The sequence below is a fragment of the Apodemus sylvaticus genome, chromosome 12, assembly GCF_947179515.1.
Source record: "Apodemus sylvaticus chromosome 12, mApoSyl1.1, whole genome shotgun sequence".
Lineage (NCBI taxonomy): Eukaryota > Metazoa > Chordata > Mammalia > Rodentia > Muridae > Apodemus > Apodemus sylvaticus.
Genome location: NC_067483.1, coordinates 77,663,353 through 77,684,016, shown reverse-complemented (window position 1 = coordinate 77,684,016; position 20,664 = coordinate 77,663,353). Strand labels below are relative to the sequence as shown.

Below are 20,664 nucleotides of genomic sequence, written 5' to 3'. Positions count from 1 at the left end.
AGTACACAGAATTTATTGTGACTATCAATGTAGCTTAATGTTCATGACATAAAATTCACCACCTCTAAACCAAATCACATTTCAAACATATGTTACTCTTTAAATAGTGCTTATAGTAAACATTTATGTATTGAAAACAGGTATCCATGTATTTAGACTTTTAACCTTGAAAATACCTGTTTTTCAGCTGGAAACCAGCTCCAACGTGTGTCAGTGGGTTAGGAGGCAACTAATGAAGGAGGTTGGGGACTTGATGGGTTCATGGTGTCATGGCTAGAACACAAAAAGGAATGTGTTTTTCTACCATGCTGATCAGACCACAGGTTACTTCAAAGAAGCAGGAACAAGTGTTTGCTACCATCTCAACTATGGTAGCAAAAAGTTTAGAAAATGAGTCCAGGTAAGGGTTGTTTGCTTGCAAACCTAGGACTTAGTGTAAAGAAGTTCCAAACCTGCTGTGTTTTGAAAGGGCTCTTAAAATATTAGTCTCCCCACTGTGTGCTATTGCATGCAGGCCCTTCAGAATGCTGAAGGGTACTGAGTAGCCGTCATGAAAGAGAATCTTTAAACAGTAGCCCAGTTCTAACTGAAAATTTGTTGTCTGTAAAACTGTTTAAGCTGATTAATACTGAGCGCTTGTAAAACAGTTTAAATATCCCTCCAGTATTGTATTGATGTTGCATCTTCCAGGATTAAGAGAGTGTATGTCAACAACTGTGACTGCTTGTACAAGATTAAGCCAGCCCTTCCTCGCATAGACGGGCTAGAGACTCATGATACCCCATCCTTAGCTGAGGAGCTGTTGGTACTGGCTGGCTGCTGGGAAAGGGGAGAGTCAGTTTCATGTTCCCATAAATGACCCTATACCTACGCAGTACAGGCAGCGTTACATGAACTCAGTTGATATAATTAAAAGAACACATGATGTTGGGAGCAAAACACAGTCAGTAGATAGGGGAGGAAGCAAAAGAGAAGAAAGGGGGTAGATTTGATCAAAACATATTACATACATATATAAAGTTCTCAAACAAAAGAATTTAAAGGAAAAAAAGTATGTGTGGTGTGTGTATGTGTGTGTGTGTGTGTGTGTGTGGTAAAGCTGCTTGCATCTTCTGATGTTACTTTCTGGGCCTGAACATGTCGGTCTTCTGGTAGTCTCCTGGAGAGCTTCCAAACCCCATGTTTTGAGAGTGGCCAGCCACCGTGTGCCTCCGATTTAAAACTCTACCTTGCTAAAAGACCTTGTTCATTAATGCAGTGTCTCTCCCACTCTCCTGAGTCTTTTTGTTCATAGATGAGTCCAGTCTTCCCTAGTTTGTGGACAACTCTATGTATCTGTGACAAAGACCAGGAAGGGAGGAGCAGGACTCTGTCCCTGCAGTGGGGAGTCAGCCTCCTGCTTTCTCTCCTCATATTAGGATGCTCGTCTGAGTTTGCTCACCCCCATGCCTACCTTCATCTAGAGCTGCTTCTCTTACACAGAAAGTGGTTCACAGCCAGAATAAATATCCTTTCATTCTGCAAAGGCACTACTTAAACTACATGACATACAGGCTAAGTCCCCATCCCCTCCCAGAGGATCCTGGGACTTCATCTCACTTTCATTCATTCAACCGCATCCTCCACACATAGTGAAGTTTTATCTTAGCCCTCTTCTCTTATTCCTCTTTCTCCACGTATATCCTCCAGATTGATATATGGCTTCTTTTCCCCCACTGTCTTTTTAATTTCTCTAAGGAAATTTAGAGTCTGCCTGTGCTCCCATGAGGCCTTCTGGGCTCCTGCCCATCCTCTTGTGCCTAGAGAGACACTTTCTTCAATTGCTTGGAGGGAACTGATCAGACCGGACACATGACATTTTCCACTTGTCCTTTTGAAGCAATCAGCTCTGAGCTTCTTAGAAGGAAAAGGCCAGGAACAAAATGCATGTGCTTGCATATGCATCCGTAGCACACTGAGCGCCCTGGTTCTGTCCTGAGGACAAGCCTAACTTATTCATGTACAGCTTCTTTTATTGCAGAAAAAGGAGTGGACGTGGGATGAGAGCAAGATGCTGGTGATGCAGGACCCTATCTACAGGTAAGAGCCCTTGCCCAGCGCTCAGGAGGACGCTGAGCCCCAGGCACCCTCGCCGCCTCCTGGAGCCATCTCTTATGAACTGGTGGGTGCAGACCAAGTGAAATAAAGGACTAATGCCTTTGAAACCCCTCTGAGACCTGATACTTCTGTAGAAGTAAATATCTTTTAAGATGAAAAGTTTTTCTGGCCATGAATTGCCCTGGGGGAGGTTTGAAGGATTTCTCTGTGGTATTTAATTCAAATGGCCACATTGTAATTGGAGGCCTTTTCAATTTGTGCTGATTTTTGTGCTCCTTGGGATTCCATAATTGCATAGATATTGATCGTGAGAAGTGAGCTAACTGAGTTATCTCTTCCCTCATACTTCCAATTTCCCAGTCGCCGTCTCTTCCACTTTTCTCCCTCTTTAGGATTTGAACATAATGAAGAGGTTTTTGATCATGTAAAAAAGTAAAATGTCCCAAATGAAACTACCAGTCCCCTGTGTAACCCCAGTGCTTATGGTTCTCCAAAATTCATCTGTGGAGATATTAACCCTCAAGCTGGTAGCCCTTGGTGGGGGGAGGGTGTCAGGTAATTAGGTCATGAAGGTAGATGTTTGAGATTGGTGCTCTGGATAATAGAGGCTCCAGAGAGCTCTTAGCTTGCTCCTATCACTATACAAGAACGGGGCTCTTGGGTACCATGTCTAAACCAGAAAATAGACCTTTATCAGACACTGATACTACTAGTCCCTAGATATTAGACTACCCAACCTCTGGAACTGTGTGAAATAAAATATTAATGTTACAAGCCATCCAGTTTATGTTATTATTAGCAAACTGAGCTGACACACACTCAGAAGTTGCTTTCCTGGTTAGATTGGTATGACTCTCAAGGGATGTCAGATGTCTGTCACCCATATGTTTTCGCTAGAGAGGAGAAAAACACGACAGTAACACACAAAGCCCAGAGCTTTCCTGAGAACCTAGGATGCCCTCCACCTGTGGCCATCATTCTTCTGTCCTGGATTCTACACGTCCACCTCCTCCCATCTTCCTGTTTTCTCCACTGGGGAAGTAGTCAGCTGTGGGAGAGTTTGGAGACCCAGAGTTGGATTTTTGCCTTTGCCCACCCTCACACCACTGATATGAAATAGTTGTTTCAGTGTGTTATTGCAACTTGTTTTTTTGCTCATTACATATTCATTTAATTTACCCCCCTCGCTATTAGACTGTAAGGTTCTTTATGGGAGGAACTGTTCCCTGTTCACTTTTGCATATGTAATACCTAGCCCGTGCCTGGCTCATAAGAGGCACGTAATAAATGTGCAATAGGTGGGTAGATGAATGCATTAAATTACTGCACGAAAATTAATATAAATTATGGCAATTCACTACAGGGAACATTTACTCTCTACTTGATGAGTAAGAGGAAAGCTTTAAGAAGTAGATTGCGACATGACACTTCCGAAGGACCTTGCTATACCTCTCCTAGGCATATACCCAAAGGATTCCCCAGCATGCAATAAATTATGTTCATAGCAGCCTTATTTATAATAGCCAGAAGCTGGAAAGAACCCAGATGTCCCTCAATGGAGGAATGGATACAGAAAATGTGGTATATTTACACAATGGAATACTACTCAGCAATTAAAAACAATGAATTCACGAAATTTTTAGGCAAATGGTTGGATCTGGAAAATATCATCCTAAGTGAGGCAACCCAATCACAAAAGAATACATATGGAATGCAATCTCTGATAAGTGTATATTAATTAGCCCAGAAGCTCTGAATACCCAAGGCACAATTAGCATAACAAATGACTCCCATGAAAAAGTAAGGAGAGGGTCCTGATCCTGGAAAGGCTTGATCTAGCGTTGGAGGGGAGTATCAGGACAGAGAAAAAGGAGAGAGGTGATTGGAGAATGAGTGGAGAGAAGGTTTATGGGACATAAGGGGAGGGGGGAACTGGGAAAGGGGAAATCATTTGGAATGTAAACAAAGAATATAGAAAATAAAAATATATAATTAAAAAAAAAGAAGTAGATTGTATCAGAACTGGGATTAGAAGATATAAATAGACAAACTACTACAGTGTGCGCTTTGTAAAAGGAAAACATTATTTTATATGAGTGTGTGGTGTCCGTGTGTGCGTCCACATGGCTATGGGTTCCCATAGAGGCCAAAAGAGGGCATCAGAGCACCTGAACCTAGATTGACACGGTCTGATGTGGATGCTACAAATGTGGGCTCCCTGGAAGAACATCAAGTACTTCTAACACTGAGTCATCTCTTCAGCCTCCAGGAAGAGAGGTTGGTTTGTTTGTTTGTTTTGTGGGTTTTTTGTTTGGTTTTGGGGGTTTTGTTTTGAATTGTTTTGTTTTTGCATCATATACATAAAACAAGATGACCTTTTGCACATGCTATTTGTGAATTTTTTTTTTTTTTATGAGACAGGGTCTTACTATATAGCCCTGAATATCCTGAAACCCTGAATATAGAGCAGGCTAGCCTTAAACTCAGAGAGCTCCACCTGCCTCTTCCTCCCAGGTACTTAGATTAAAGGTAGCATACACAACCATGCCTGGCTTGTTCATGAATTTAAGTTTTGCCTGTTCTTGATTGGAAAGACTTTCCCATTTGACATTCCAGTCAAGCTGTTTACTTTTAAACAGTTTTATTGAGGTAGAGGGGCATTCAAAAAAAGGGAACATCTGTAAGGTGAATAAGTTGGTAAATTTTGATACATATGGACATTATGAAACTGTCACCTTAGGCAACACGGTAGACACTGTTGTCACCTCCAGAGTGACTGTGCATCTTTCTCTGTTCCTCCCTCATCCCACCCTATCCTCCTCTAACTGCCACACTCTGCTACTGAATTCTGAGAGACTTTTAGTTAGATGTTCTTTTCACATTTATGAGTTTGAGGCCAGCCTGGTCTACAGAGCAGGTTCCAGTATAACCAGGGCTACACAGAGAAACCCTGTCTCAAAAAACAAAAAACAAACAAACAAAAAGAATAAGCAAATAAAAACCTTGTTTTTAATTATAGTTTTTAAATTTTTAACTTTAATTAATTTATTTGTAGTCCAGGCTGTCCTCAAATTTGCAATCCTCCTGCCTTGGACTACCAACTATTGCAGCCATTGGCAGGCACCACTATGTCTTTATTAAAGTTTCAATTTTTGATGGAAGTCAAATTTACCAAAAAAAAAAATCTTTGCCCAACTCAAAGACTTTCTGTTTTCTTTTGGAGATGTTATAATGTTAGGTTTTATATGTTTTATGATCATGTGGATGATTAGTGTGGTTTCGTGTGAAGGATGAACCAAAATCTACCCCCTCCACTTTCTGCTGTCCTGTGCTGTTTATATATGTCCACTCGTGCAGAGACAGTCATCTTGGCCCCATTTGTAGATTATTCTTAGATTGTTCTTTTTCCACTGAACTGGCTCTATGTGTGTGTGTGTGTGTGTGTGTGTGATATATATATATATATGTATATGTATATGTATATATATATATATATCCTCACATTATTTTTAAAAGTGTTAGAAATTTGTAGGCTATTCTAGATGATATATTTACTCCCATAATGTGGCATTTTATGGTTCTTAAAAAATTACATCATGTTATCATTTATTTATATAACTGACTAACTGTGTCAGGTCTTAGCTTGTAGTGTTTCCTAGACTTTTAAGAATATTTACAGTAATTGCTTTAAATTCTATTTTTCATGTTTTGTAGTGTTATTCTTCTTAGCATAGATACAGAAATGAAGATACCATGTCTGCATATCAGTGGGAACTGCAGTGCATTTGAGTCAGCTTGGCTTTTGAATCTTTGAGGCGAGAGGTTCAGTGAGGGACAAGGGATGGGTTTGGGAGCGTGTGGTAAGGGCTTTGCTGTGGAATTTAGACTTGCAGAGTTGGGTGGGAGTTGCAAATAGAAGGTCCAGAAGAGGTCAGAGCAAACTCTTTCATCAATCTTGCCTGCTGTGGGTCATGAGTCAGCATATCAGGAACAGCTATGACCCTGAGCTAGAGTCTACTAGCTCTCAACTGCAGAGGGGCCGAGTGCAGGGTCCGTGGGAGGCTGCTGGCTCCTCATGGACCTTAAAGTCTGTAGTAAAGCTTCTGGTATTAGACCTGGACCCACAGCTGTTCAGCAGATATGACAGTTGTGCAGGAGAACTAGATGCAGAGTATACAAAAGTGAGAACAAACTCCAAAAATCCAACTCAAGAAAACCATGATGCCGCCCTCTTGTCAGTCTAACCATTGACCTCCAGAGGATGATGGCTGCTGTTTCACTTCCTGTCGCCAAATTCCCACCAGTTTCTTTTATGGATAACCCCCAAAGGGGGACTTTGAGGGAAGAAGATCCTGGGACACCGATGGCTGGCTTGGCTGAGGTCAATCAGTACAAATTTATACAGTAGACTCTAGTAGCCTCTCCTTACTGGCTTTCTGTGAGTGCTGCTTAATGGGAACATTTCCTTCTGTGCCACACATGAAACTGTGGAATGAGACAGAGATAGCCCTGCAAAGTGAAGTGTGCAAGGGGTTTCGTTGTTGTTTTGTTTTGTTTTGAACTCCTTCCTAACTTTGGATTTCACTGCCATCATGAAGATGCTTGCTCTTCCTGTCTCTCAACGACATAGTTCTTAGGATAAAAATAAGGTCAGTAGTGTGCTTAGTGTGAAAACCATTGCCTTTGAATTTTAGTGTGACTGCCTGGGACTCAACTCCTATTCTCATTGAATCTGAGAGAATTCTCATGTTTGACTATGACAACCCCTGTGGTATTGACTCCTGGCTACTGGAGACAGAACTAGGAACTCCTCACTCTGTTTTTTTGTTTGTTTGTTTGTTTTTTAATGTTAGACAAAGTAAGTTATAACTGAAAGCCTTCAGGAAGCAAAGTGTAGGAATTCTTCAGTTCTTTAAGTGACCAAACCAGGTAGATTTGTTCCCACCTGGTTTTCAAACACTTCTCAGAAATGGGTTTTTTTTGGGGGGGGGGGGGTCCGAGACAGGGTTTCTCTATGTAGCCCTGGCTATCCTGGAACTCTCTCTGTAGACCAGGCTGGCCTGGAACTCAGAAATCCGCCTGCCTCTGCCTCCCAAGTGCTGGGACTACAGACTTGCCCCACCACGCCTGGCAGAAATGGGATTAATATCCAAACAATTGCTGTAGTCAGGGCAAACGCATTCTGGAGTTGATCATAGTTTAAGGATATAATCCATCGTTGCAAAGAAATTACAACAGCAGGAGCTGACAGCAGCTGGTCATATCACAGGCACAGTCAAGAGCCAAAGAGCTGAATACTTTGGCTGACCTGAATTTCTTTTTAATGCAGTATTTAGAGTCTTCTGAGTCAGGGAATGATGTTACCTACAGTAGCCAAGAAAGACTTCTTGCCTCAAGTAACCTAATCAAAATAATCCTCCCTGCTTTATCTCTCAGATGGGTCTGGATCTGATCAAATTGACCATTGAAAACTGGGTGGTGATGATGCATGTCTCTTCCTCCTTTAATCCTAGCACTGGGGAGGCAGAGGCAGGCGCATCTCTGAGTTTGAGGCCACTGTGGTCTATAGAGTGGGTTTTAAGGCAGCCAAGACTACACAGAGAAACTGTCTTGAAAGAAACAAACAAAAATAACAATTGAAATTAACCATCCCAGGGCTCCATACCTTTCTGAAGATTTATATGTAGATAATGGTTGATCAGAAAGAGAGACCTTTTCTTCAGTGTGTTGTAGCCACTGGTAAGGTGGGCATGCCCCTGAAAACAAACCCTCACCCATGGAACTGAAACAACCTTAGAGAAAGTCTCTGGTTCACAAAAGCAAAGAAATAAATGACATGTAAATAGAAGAATAGGTTAGGAAAGAAGGAGAGGGAGAAGGAGGAGGGGATGGGGGAGGGGAAGGTCAAGCAGGAGGAGGGGATGGGGGAGGGGAAGGACAAGCAGGAAGAGGGGATGGGGGAGGAGGAGAAGATTGAGTGAGGAAGAGAAGCTTGATGAGGAGGAGAGGAACAAGAAAAAATAATGGGAATGCGTGTGAATTTAATCAGAATATATCACATCCATGTATTTAAATGTCATAATCTAATAAAACTCACTATTACATATAACTAATATATGTTATATGTTAATTGTATTAGTCAAGGTTCCTGGAACAGACATTAATAAAAAAACTCAATCATCAATAAAAACAATGCAACAAAGTGTTGTCCACAGGCCAGTGTTTGGGGAATATTTTCCCAAGTGAGGATGCTTCTTCTTGTCCAAAATGATTATAGCTTGTTTTGAGTTGACAGTGTGGCAAACCTGGATTCCCAAGAGAAGCAAGTCTTGATTAAGGATTTGTCTGTGGGTGTGTCAGTGGGGAATGGTTTTGATTGTTAATTCATGTGTGAAGAACCTGCCCACTGTAGACAGCATCATGCTCTGGGCATGGAGTGTTGATCTCTGTAAGAGTAGAAAACCACAGAGAATAGCAAATAATCAGCGTGGGTGTAATTGTCTCCCTGCTCTTGGCTATGGTTGTGATGTGACCAGTTGATTCAAACTCCTGCCACTGTGGCTTCGTAAAGTAATGGGTGTCACTTGGAGTTATAAGTCAGACACAGCCGTCCTCACCTCAGTTGCTTTTGGTCAAGGTATTTTATTGCAGGAACAGAAAAGAAACTAGAACACGTGTAAAGAAACACATTTTTCAGTGTAATGGAAGTCAGAAAACACTGAATTACTGTTCAGAATATGATAAGTGTCGCCAAGTGCTAAAGCTTAGTGAGAACTCCTTAAAACATTTTAATTATGAAAAACCAAGCAGGAAAAGGTACTAGGTAACTTTTGTAGAGGGGCTGAGAAACAGGTGAGGAGAGCATCCGTCCTGGAGCAGGGACCAGGAGTTTGGATCAAGGCGAGTGGAGATGGAAGGAAAGAAGACGTGAGGGTATCTGGGTGGGTGGTAGGAAGAACTGCTTCAGTGAAGGGTGTGGACAGAACCTTTCAGTCATTTGGCAGAGGCAAAGAGAATCGTGATGAGATGAATTGGAACTTAATGATAAGGTGAAGCAGAAATCTATTTTAAGGAGAAGAAACAGTAACATCCTCAGAAAAGGGAGGAGGAATAGTTCCTAGGGGACGGAGATTGGCAGTCTGTAAAGATTTGGAGTGTTAACTATTTTTAGGCATGTAATTACACACAACTCTGAACTGAGATATGTAGGTAGGATCATGTCTTTATGAGAGACAGTAGAAGCACTTATCAATAGTCACTCTCTTGTTTTATGAAACCAAAGGAAAACACTTTCAGCACCCTTAAAACTCTCAGAAATGTATACTGTCCCTCTAGACTCAGGGATGATTCTGCTCCACGACAGTTTGACCAGAGCAACTCTTATAAAGCAAAACATTTAGTTAGAGCTGGCTTACAGTTTCAGAGGTTCAGTCCATTGTCATCATGGTGGGAAGCATGGCGGTGTCCAGGCAGGCATGGTGCTGGAGGAGCTGAGAGTTCTCCATCTTGATCCACAGGCAGCAGAAGGCGACTGTGTACCACACTGGGCACACCTTGAGCATGGGAGACCTCAGAGCTTGCCCCCAACTGACACCCTTCCTCCACCAAGGCCACACCTACTCTAACAAGGCCACACCTACTCTAACAAGGCCACACCACCTAATATTGCCACTCCCTATGAGCCAAGCATTCAAACACACAAGTTATACCTATAGGTCTAAGTGCCTATACCTATTCAAAAAATACCACACATCCGTTCTGCATCAGACAAATTTCAGTCACAATAGCAAATACTCAGCCCTGATTCCTTATATAGTATTATGAGGTGTATTTCAGCTCACAGTTCAGATTGCTTCATTGGTTTGAACCTCTAGTCGGAGGTTGCTTATAACTGAGGCACACACTTGAGTCACTGGTCACATCTTGAGCCAGGGATCAGAAAGAAAGAGAAAATGGGTGTGGATTCCATAGTCCCCTTTGGGGATCATCACCAGTGACCTAAGGAGCCTCTTATAAGACCCCATTTCTCAAAGATTTCAACACCAACCAGTAGCATTTTACTAAGAACCATGCCTTTATATATGAGCTATTAAGGACATCGCCAAACCATAGCACCTTCTTCCAAACCACAATTTCACAACTCAAACCCTGTTCTCAATTCATGATGTGCTCTAGACAAAACCCAAGCTATGTAGGTTCATAAACGGTCACAGAAGGAGGTGTAGACCTGGATCTTGAATCCGCCCTGGCTTATAGCATCTCCTAAGTGACTGTGGTTCTCTGCAGCTTCCTGGAGTGTTTCTATAAGGATGAATCCTTTTCCCTCCTCCAGCTCTTACTTCCTATCATCTGGCTTCTTATGGAGCCCCTGCTGAACTGGAAAAAGCCATATTAGGAGCACAAAGGCAGCCTGGCCTAGGATTTTCTCCCTAACTCTCCTATGGCATTTCTGGACAGCTCATTTGACAAAGATAATTGTTCTGTCACTCCAACCATGAGTAATGCTTCATGAAGAGTTGATGTTTTTATTTCTTCCAGCTTTGAGACCTTTCCTTTACAGTGCCTCATACATATGCATGAGCAAGAATAACTCACCCAATTTTCTGCATGGAGAACATTATGAAAAGAACTGACAAGGAGACGGGGAGAGCATTCAGTCTGTTACCTCCCAGGGCTGCTCTGTGATCCCTTGTTCACTCTGGGAGAAATGCCCCTCACTAATACCCTAACCCTTTTCACCTTCTTCTGCTTGTCAGCGCTACACCCTCATTGCCTTGGGAGACCCCTTCCTCTATGAGATTCTGTGGCTTTGCTCTTGTGCCTTAGAGCATCTTCGTCCCACCGCCAGTGTGCCTGTCCCGGATGCACCTTCCTTTTGTGCTTAGCCTCAGCTGCTGCTTGTTCTCCTTTGCTTGGTGTCGACGGGCTCTCTGCCTGTCTCCACATATGTTCAGCTGCCCCCTGCCCTGAAATAACTGCCTTTTATTCCTGATGATCTCATGCAAGACTATGTCCTCTTTCAGCCCTCCTTCCTTCCCAAAGTCATGGTCCTGTCTCCATCAGAACCCCGCTGTCTTAGAGTTAGTTCCTATGATCTGGCTTTGATATCCTTCATTAAAACCAGCCCCTTTTGTGCTCATTGTGTAATTTCTTCACGTGTCAAAATACACAGGCATTTCTCCTTGGTTCTTCTGCATAATTTCAGCTCCATCTCCACCACGCACTTCTCTTGTTTATCTCTTACTTTTGCTTATTCCATCTCTTCTCCCTTTGTTCTCATGACTATAGAGTTATGGGCAGTCGTTACCTTCTTTGATGGGCAAGTTCTGGATTAAGTCTTTATTCCTCTTCATGGGGCAGAAAAGGTCTCCAGTATTTCATTGGTGTACGGTGAGTCTCAGTAAACACCTAGAATGGACACTGAGTTTCCAGCATGGATTGATGACTTAGAAAATCATTTATTGCAGCTTCATGCTCTATTAGAAATGCATCTGACATTTCTTTTCCCCTTTCTCCCTTTCCTTTCGTTCCCTCTTTCCAATGTCGGTATATGCTACTCTATAGAAATCAATGGGAACGTAAATACTAAACGACTTAGCCCTATCCAAGGCTTTCACTCTGGCTTCTGCTCCTATGGTGGGGCAGATGTTTAGAGAAATACGATGCAAACCTAAGTTCTTTTTTTATATCAGTTTATCCTGTGTGTACATGATGTGTATGTACGTGGATGGGACACACATGGAAGTCAGGGCACAATTTTGTAGAGTAGGTTCTCTGCTTTGATGTGGGTTCCTGGGATCAAACTCAGGTCGCCAGGCCTTGCACAGCAAGTGCTATACGGGTTGTTTTTGTCAACTTGACACAAACCTAGACATGTTCGTGGAGAGAGAGTCACAATGGTGAAATTGTCTTCATCATATTGGCCTCTAAACAAGTTTATGGGCATTTTCTTGATTAATGGTTGATGTGGCAAAGCCAAGCTCCTAATGGGCAGTTCCCACCACTTTTGGACAGGTTATATTAAAACAAAACAAAACAACAAAAAAAAAAACCTAAGTTGATCAAACCATTGGGGCAAGCCAGTCAGCAGTGCTCCTCCACGGCCCCTACTTTAGGTCCTTCCTGAAGCTCTTCCTTGACTTCCCTCCATGATGAACCGGAGCCTAGCCTAAGAGATGAAGTAAACCTTTCTTCCTCGAGTTACTTTTGGTCATGATGTTTTGTCACAGTAGTAGGACGTGAACTAAGGCACTTTCTGAGCCATCTGGCTAGCCCTCAAACAAGTTTTTTAATTGACCAAATAATATATACTTATATAAAGTAATAGTTTTCTAAGGGAGAAACTACAAATATTTGCCCCGTAACTTACATTGCATCCATCTTATTTCCTGTTAAGAATACTGTATTTGCAAGTATATAAATAGTCTAGTTTTCAAAGCTTGGTACAAGTTTGCATTGTGATTTTTCCCATGGTGGGTTTGGCTCTGAATGTGCCAAAATGGAAGTAGCTTTGTAGGGAATCCAACCAGCCTTGGAGTGCACTTTCAGTGGACGAACACTCATGTCAACCAAATGGACGCCCATGTCAACCAGATGGACACAGGAAAGATTGCCTTGTAATCTAAATGTAATAGGAAATATTGGTGTCTGACCAATCCAGGCAAGAGCAGCAGAAACACATCACCTGTGAGCTGTTCTAGTCTTGGACAGACCAGTGCATCTGAGTACATAGGGTAAATAAAGGAGGGGCAGGAGGTTCCAGCAACCTCCACGTGGAACTTTAACACTCTAACAGCTTCACGTCTCTTGTGGCAATCCCACTTGATCGAAAATTCATTCCTGGTAATAGGATAGAACTTGGTGTCATGTTCTTATCATAAGTGCTGCGAAGGCAAGGACAATACCTGTGTTGTCTACTGTTATATCTCTTACCTGGAAAGATGCTTAGTAGGTTTTCAGTATATGACAGAGGTAGGGTGGGCTAGATCTCCCTTGCTCTGCTAATACATTATTGCAGGGCTGAGGACCTAGCTCAGAAATGTGGCTAACGTATGCAAGATCCTGTGTCATCAGGGGATAAGAGCACTTACTGTACTTAGAGAGAACCTGAGTCCATTTCCCAGTACCCACATGATGGCTCACAGCTATCTGGGAGATCTAGCGCCCTCTTCTGACCTCTGCAGGTACCAGGCATACATGGTGGGTGGATGGGTGTGTGTGTGTGTGTGTGTGTGTGCACGCGCGCGCGCGTGCGCATGCATGCGTGCATGCAGGCAAAACACACATAAAGAAATCTAAAACCAAAAAAAAAAAACATGACAAAGATTCTGTGTTGGATCCATAACACCATCAAAATAAGTGAATTCATAAATAAAATCCTTAAATGGCTTGGGTCAGAAAGGCCATTAAGCTTATTTATTCTCTCGGTGGCTGTTTAAGTCAGTGTTCTCGTACTGTGAAGAGACACCATGACCAAGACACCTTATGAAAGGAAGCATGCCATTTGGGGGACTGGTTTATCATTTCAGAGGGTTAGTCCATCATTACTATGCCAGGGAGCATGATGGCAGACATGGCGCGCTGGGGCGGTAGCCAAGAGCTTACATCCAGATCCACAGGCAGCAGACAGAGAGTGTGAGGCTGGGACTGGTGTGGGATTTCTCTCTTCCTTAACGGTTCTACCAGCTGGGAACTAAACATTCAAATATATGAGCCTATAGGAGCCATTCTTGTTTAAATCACCACAGTGGCTTTGTCCTTTATTCATTTTGCTTGCCTAAAGCCCAGCCCAAGAGTGGTCCAAAGCCTCCTGCTGAGTGAGTAGACAGGCAGACTCAGCATCCTCTCTGAGCCTGGCCTTATAGAGCATCTTTTACACTAAAGATGAAAGATCCAATTAGGCCAGCATTGGGTAACATCACATAATTAACATTGTCTTCCAGGGAGAGGATTACCCTATGGAGGAAGAAGCAGGGACCTGGGGAGCCAGGCTGGACCCAGTTCTGCCAAGGAAGTGCCTTTCATTACTCAATGCTTCATTTTTCTCTTTCTTAAATATGAAGAGAGAATTGACTTAGAGGTTGCTTGGGACCCTGAAGAATCACAGATGGGGGAAAGTATGTGCAAAGTAAAACCCTTCCTCCCTGATGCCTGGCAGGCATTGGCCTAGGAGGCCACTGAGTGGTCTGGACACTTGCTAGGATATCAAGTATCTTTGAAAATCTGGGGAAAGACTGTCCTTGTACACTCCCAGCCTTTCTCTCGCCTCAGCCTTCCAAGTGCTGGGATTACAGATGTGAGCTACTATTTTAAGAAAATTTGTGCATTGAGTACTGCTTTTAAAAAGTTACTTTTAAAGCAAAGATTTGCCTTCAGCACTTCTATCTCTGATGCTAAATAAGAGCTGGAAAGCAAAAGAGAAAAATCAAAGCTTTCTAGTTTTCTTAATAATTTGATTGTTTAAGCGACGATGGATTGATTTTACTTCACCAATACAGGAGCCATTTATATCTTGCTAGATATAATGGACTTTTGTTATTCAAACACAAAACAATCTTGCATTAATGAGTTTCAAACAGCTTTAAAGGAGTAGCTTTGCAAAGCGGGTAGCTAGTCTTTGTGGTATTCTCAGTGTCTGTGGAACCTTTTGATTATAAGGAAATTGGCGTATACACCAGTGTGAAAAATGCAACATGTTGGTAATGCCATGGTAAGGCTAGCTGCTTACCAGAGACCAAGTAATAATGACTCATGGAAAAGGCTACCATGTGACCAACCTTAAAGACAGATGAAGACTGCCCTTGATGTGGTGATATAGCCCATAGCTGACAAATCTTTAATATTAATAGACAACTTCTAGGTGGCAATAGGCAGTGTCATTGCTTAGCCCACAGAGGCCACTTAAGATACTTGGCATTAAAAACCAGTCTAGACACTACTGTAGTGCTCTGTTTTCTGGCCTGACTGGTAAGTTCCCTGTGGATTCTTTCTTGTGTCTTATAACAGTTGGGAGCAAAGCCAGATTTTGACTTTGGGTTTTCTTTCTGGTAGTCCCTCAAACTGGAAGAGTTATATATAGAGAATTCAAGAATGGGATGGGGGATGGTATGAATGGGGTGGGATGATGGGATGGGATGATGGGATGGGGTGAGATGATGGGATGGGATGATGGAGGATGATGGAGGATGATGGAATGGGATGAAGGGTAGGATGGACAGGAAGTGAGATGAAATAAAAGGATGAGATGGATGAATAAGAGTTGACCAGTCTTCAAGGCTATGTTCTTTATCAAGTCACTTTGAGATTTTTCCAAGTTGCTGGCAGCAGTCAAGATCAAACTATGATTAATTAAGTATTCTCTGTGTTTGGTTTAACATTTCTGCCTGTCAGATTCTTACTCATCTTTCAAGATTTATATTAAATATCAACACCCAGCGGGAATTCCTGATTTCATCCCTACCTTCAGATTGGAAGTCTGATGTCCTTTCCTTTCCTTTCTTTTTCTTTCCTTTCTTTTTCTTTTTCTTTTCTTTTCTTTTCTTTTCTTTCTTTTCTTTTCTTTTTTTTGACAGGGTCTTGCTATTGCTATAAAGGCTTGGCTGGCTTGCTACTTGCTATATAACTCATAATAGCCTCAAACTCTGCAGCAATCCTCCTGCCTCAGCCTCCTGAGTGCTGACATTGTAAGCATGCACCCCATCCCTTATCTGTTTTTTTCTTTTGCCCATAATTCTGTATAGTCCTTAAGATAATCAGTAATGATTATTTATCTGTATTCTGTATTCTGTATTTCTGTAGGGACTGTAGTTGAGGGCCAGCAAGATGGCTCAGTGAGTAAGAACGCTTGCTGTGTGAACCTAAAGACCTGAGTTCAATCCCCAGGACCCATGTAAGAGTGGAAGGAGAGATATAACTCACAAAATTGTCATCTGACCTCTACACATGCACTGTGACAGGAACATACGCTCCCTCCTTTTCTCCCTCCCTCCTTTTCCTCACCCCCCTCACTGCACCACTAATAAATTAAATTGTAGGGAAATAGAACCTCAACTTACTAACTGCCAGGACTCCCTGATCTCCATCTTACACATAGTACCGCTCAGTGCATATTTGTTCAATTTAATTGATTTCTTCTTGAATCTTTACAAAATTTCCCCGGAATAGGAATGATCCTTCTGCAAACAGAGGCATAAGACTAAATAAACAAATGAACTGACCAACCACCCTATACAATCATTTCCTGAAGGGTGGATGACTCCCCTGTGTGAAAGTGTTTGGAAAGAGAAACAAACATTAATGTTAGACCATGAGAATGTATGTCCTAACAGAAAATAAGCTGTTGACTCACTACTATTGCAAAGAATACGGAGAAACAGTAGTCAGATGATTGTGTTCACTGTCTCTCATAGAGCCCAGGACCTCTCACTGTGGTGGGACTAACCACCATGAAGGCTGCCTTTGAAAAGGTCCACCCTTCTTCCTGCAGCTGGCAGAGGATGTCTAGCTAAGGCCTATAACTGCACAGTTACCATTTTGCTTAATTGCATATTATCTCAGCCTCTGATGTCACTTCCTGTTCTGTTTGTTACAGTTTCAGTGATAAGTCATGACATCCAAAGAGTAGGGGAGATGATGAAATCATGAAAACCAGTAGCTCCCTTATAAAATATTTTCTTTTGGAGGGGATAAGTAAAAAGCCCCCCCTCCAAAATGGCAGCTTCCAGTAGTTATGATGTGTACATAGGATCATGGTGTATCATTAGCACATTATTAACCTTTGAAGATGGGAAAAGAGGACAGGTGGGCTTCCTCCTACACTTGGGGGCCCCCATCCAAATAGTAGGACAATGGTCTGGTTGGCCTGCTGTCATATCCAAACCTTGGTGTGAGCACATGTGTGAGTGTATACATGTGTAAGAATTTTATTAGGAAAAGAGCTAAACCCAGATCTTCCCAATTGCCTCTGTTCACTGAAGGAAAGACAAAGCCCTAAGGAAATAATTAAGCCTGTCAGACACCTCAGCTGACGAAGAAGAATTTGACAAGCTAAATGTAAAAGAGAAACTCCAAGCGCTGAGAAGCCAGGTCCCATGAGAGCCTTTGGCGCCTGGCCTCCTGGTGTATCCAGCCCCCATGTTTACATAAGCCTCATTCCTCAAGAGTCCAGTGGCAGGATAAACCAACCTGTATCTCTGCTCTAAGACAGCAGCAAAATGTTTCTGATTCTGCATGCTTTTTCCCTTAGACCCAGGTCATACTTCTGCTAGTTCTCCTCACCTTCAGAAAGTCACCTCAGTAATGGACAGATGTCATGTGGACCTGGCAAATTAAGTCATCCTTGGCTTTGATCAGGACAAGCCCGTGCTAACCTCCTCCTTCCACCAACTCCACTCAGATTTTTATCTCAAACAGCTCCAGCTCCCTGGCAGGGAAAAGCCTGGTTGCCTCAAAGGCTGCCAGAGAGCTACCTGAAGAGGAGGAGGAATCAAGGCAGGGGTGGGACCAGCGCCCACCCTAGGCTAGTGGCAGCTTGTCCTCTGGGATTTGAGGTGAATCCTCCACTTGGGATCCTGACTTCTGCTGCCTCTCTGAAACATGAGCCATCATTCGTCCTGTAATTCCCCCTGAGTCCTGAGACTGTTTTCTATTGTTTCTGTCTGTCTGTCTGTCTGTCTGTCTGTCTGTCTGTCTGTCTGTCTTGCCCCGTTGCTGCTCAGCTTCCTAACTAATTGCATTTCCTGTCTGTCTCTCTAAAACTCTCTTGAGCATTTCAGCTCCTTCTAACTGGGTCTCCCAAGTTTCTGCACAGAGACCTCACTTGCTAATGTCTCCAGTGATGTTGACATTAAGTCTCTTCCCCTCGGCACCCCCTGTGATCTCTGAGCCATGTTTGATGTGGTCCTTCAAGTCCTCCTGAACCTTCCTTGAATCTGTTGCTCTTGTGATGCTCCTTGTCTGGTTCCTTCCCTGCTCTCCTAGCCTTTCCTCTACTGACTCCTCTTCTACTCTCTACATAGACAGAGACTGTTAATGGGGTTCTCTTAGTAATCTCTATTGTGATTTGAATGGGAGAAGAGGATCAATGTAGCCCTTCTACCTGGCAAGCCCCAGGCCCCGACACCCAAGTGCTGTGCACTCACACATTTGCTGCAGCAACCTCTTCATTAGCAAGCCTTTGTTACTATCCTCCTCCAAGCCATTTATCATACTGACTTCAGCTACCACATTACCCTGCTCAGAACCCCACCAGCTCCCTCAGTTCCTGAGGGAAGCTCTGAGTTACTCAGCTGGCTTCCCCACTATCAGCCCTGACAACCTTCTGGTCCAGCTCCTTGGCATGTCCTGGGGCTTCCTGCCCATGAATGGACTGCATCTCATGACTCTGTGCCTCTCCACATTCAGCGCCACCAGACATGCTCACCAGCAATTCCCACCATGCTCCCTGTTTAGAGAGACTATCTTTTATGAATTCATTATGGACTTCCTACAATGAGCACATGGTTCTCTGTGGATTTTGAAAATTCTCATCATCCTGTCTCCCTAGACCTTAGAGCACCGTGAATGTCCAAGGGACCTGCTCTGTCCTCAGGGATGCCTCTCTACCCTGCCCTGACCTTTATCAATATCAATCCCTGTTAATTTTCCTCAGACTTTTCAACTAACACAGTTGCTTTCAGAACCCCAACTCAGGTGCCCATACCTGTAGTGTGACGTATTTTGTTTGCCTGGCCCTTGAAGGCTCCCCAGTTGACTAGCAAGTCTTTGGGAATGCTTAGCCATTAGAACTGCTTGACCCTATGACCTCTAGTGTGGTTGCTTCTTAGATTTCTGGGAACAAAAGAGGATATAAAAGACCTGCAGAAGCTGAACAGAAGGAGAAGGGTCCATGTGGCAGAAGAATAGGGTCTGGAAGACAGAAGAGGTGGGTCAGAGAGCCAAGTTAGAGAAGACGGTTGGTGCAGAAGAAAGATTGAGTAGGGTGAGAGAGAAGGCAGTTGAGCCAGGAGACCCTGAGCTGAGCCAGAGGATATGTTGGGAGACAGGGGAACCCATGAAGAACCCACAAAGTAGCCAAAAAAGAAATAAAAAAGACTACAAATACCTTACAATTCTCTAAATAACACAATGGGCCTCTTCTCCCATTTTGCAACAGAAACGACCAAGTCTCGGTGTTCCTTAGCTTTAAGTGGTAGAACTGCTGTGTTGCATATGGCTGTTCTGTTCTGTGATTTCTCGACAACATGGGGGTCTCAGTGTACATACGGGGAGCAAAGGGGCAGAAGTATGTACACCTTTGTGTGTGATTGTCACTACCTTGCTCCATGGGGTACTTGAGGGACTGTGTTCACTGTCTTGCAAACAAGAGGGAAAACTGTCATGAAGAATAGAGAGGAGTCTGCAGATTTATAGGCAAGGTCCTTCAACATGTACCAATCAAGGTAAGGGCGCTGGCTTTCTCTCTGCCTTCTGGTTCTGGCTGGAAATCCTGTTTCTAAACAAGAGTCGTTGGAAAGTGTGAACACCCTGAGGTGTAGAGAAAAAGCAAGGATTACCCTGGGCAGAAATGAGCAAGCTCAGTGATTAGGCAGTGCTGGCTGGTGTCTCTGTGACAGAATCCTTGAGAAAAATAACTATGGCCAAGCTTTCTGATCGAGGTCAACTGGCTCCATGGATTTAGCACGGTAGTGAAGCAGGAAGATACAACTGAAGAGCACAGAGAATGAATGGCTTCTCCCTTGGTGGCAGCCAGGATAGAAGGGAAGGGAGCATTGGGAGAGGAAGGGAAGGAGGGAGGGAGGGAGGGAGGGGGGGAGAGAGGGAGAGGAAGGGACTGGGCACAGGGTTTCCTTCCAGGGCATGTCCCCAATGACCTGCCTCTTCCAGCTAGGTTCAACCTCTTTGTTTCTGTCATCTCCCCACAATGTTGTCGACTTATGGATTATATAACATAAATATAATAATATTTAGCTATTATGAGTGGCTGATTCTTGACAAGCTTCAAGTTCTCATGATCAAGTCACCTCTGCATTCTGTTTCAGGTTAACACCTGAGCCTTTCAGAGATGCCACACATGCAAACGCTAACACCGCCTTAGAGGAAAGAGAATTGGTAGGTTGTGTAAGTGGATTTGGGTCTTGACAGCCAACAGCAGGTGAAGTTATTTTTAAGACACTCTAAGTGTTAGAAAAGAGTGAAAGCTTTGAAGTATATGAAAAGGATTTTTGTATGTTTTTTTTTTAAGGAGTGCTGGTTCTTTTTCTTTCTTTTTCTTTTTGCCTGCTTGTCAAGTACAGAACAAGAAGAAATTAACTTATCACGCACTTGGCATTTAGGAAGGGCTGTGTGATGCTTTGTGGTTGATTCAGGCAAAGCAGGGGAGATTTTAGTGAGGCATAAGAAAGAACTTGTTAACAGCTGTGAAATTAAAACATAAATTAACTGCAGAGATCGGCCACGAGGGTGCCTTCACTAGACTTTCAAAAGGTAAGCGTACGTTTGTCTGCTCTCTGTAGATTTTGAAAACTCAGTAGAGTGTTTATTTCTTTCTCTCTATGCACAGTAGATATT

General features: G+C 43.1%; 1 protein-coding gene across 6 annotated transcripts in view; it reads left to right on the top strand.

Annotated features, from left to right (window-relative positions):
• LOC127697198 (carboxyl-terminal PDZ ligand of neuronal nitric oxide synthase protein) overlaps window positions 1-20,664 on the top strand; it is a 294,753-nt gene that overhangs the window by 216,923 nt on the left and 57,166 nt on the right. For 4 of the 6 annotated variants that reach the window (XM_052200159.1, XM_052200158.1, XM_052200161.1 and 1 more), the window contains one exon: window positions 2,006-2,079. In XM_052200159.1, the coding sequence (XP_052056119.1) occupies window positions 2,006-2,079 (74 nt within the window). The remainder of the gene's footprint in view (window positions 1-2,005; window positions 2,080-20,664) is intronic. The other 2 variants (XM_052200160.1, XM_052200163.1) reach the window with 1 other exon arrangement.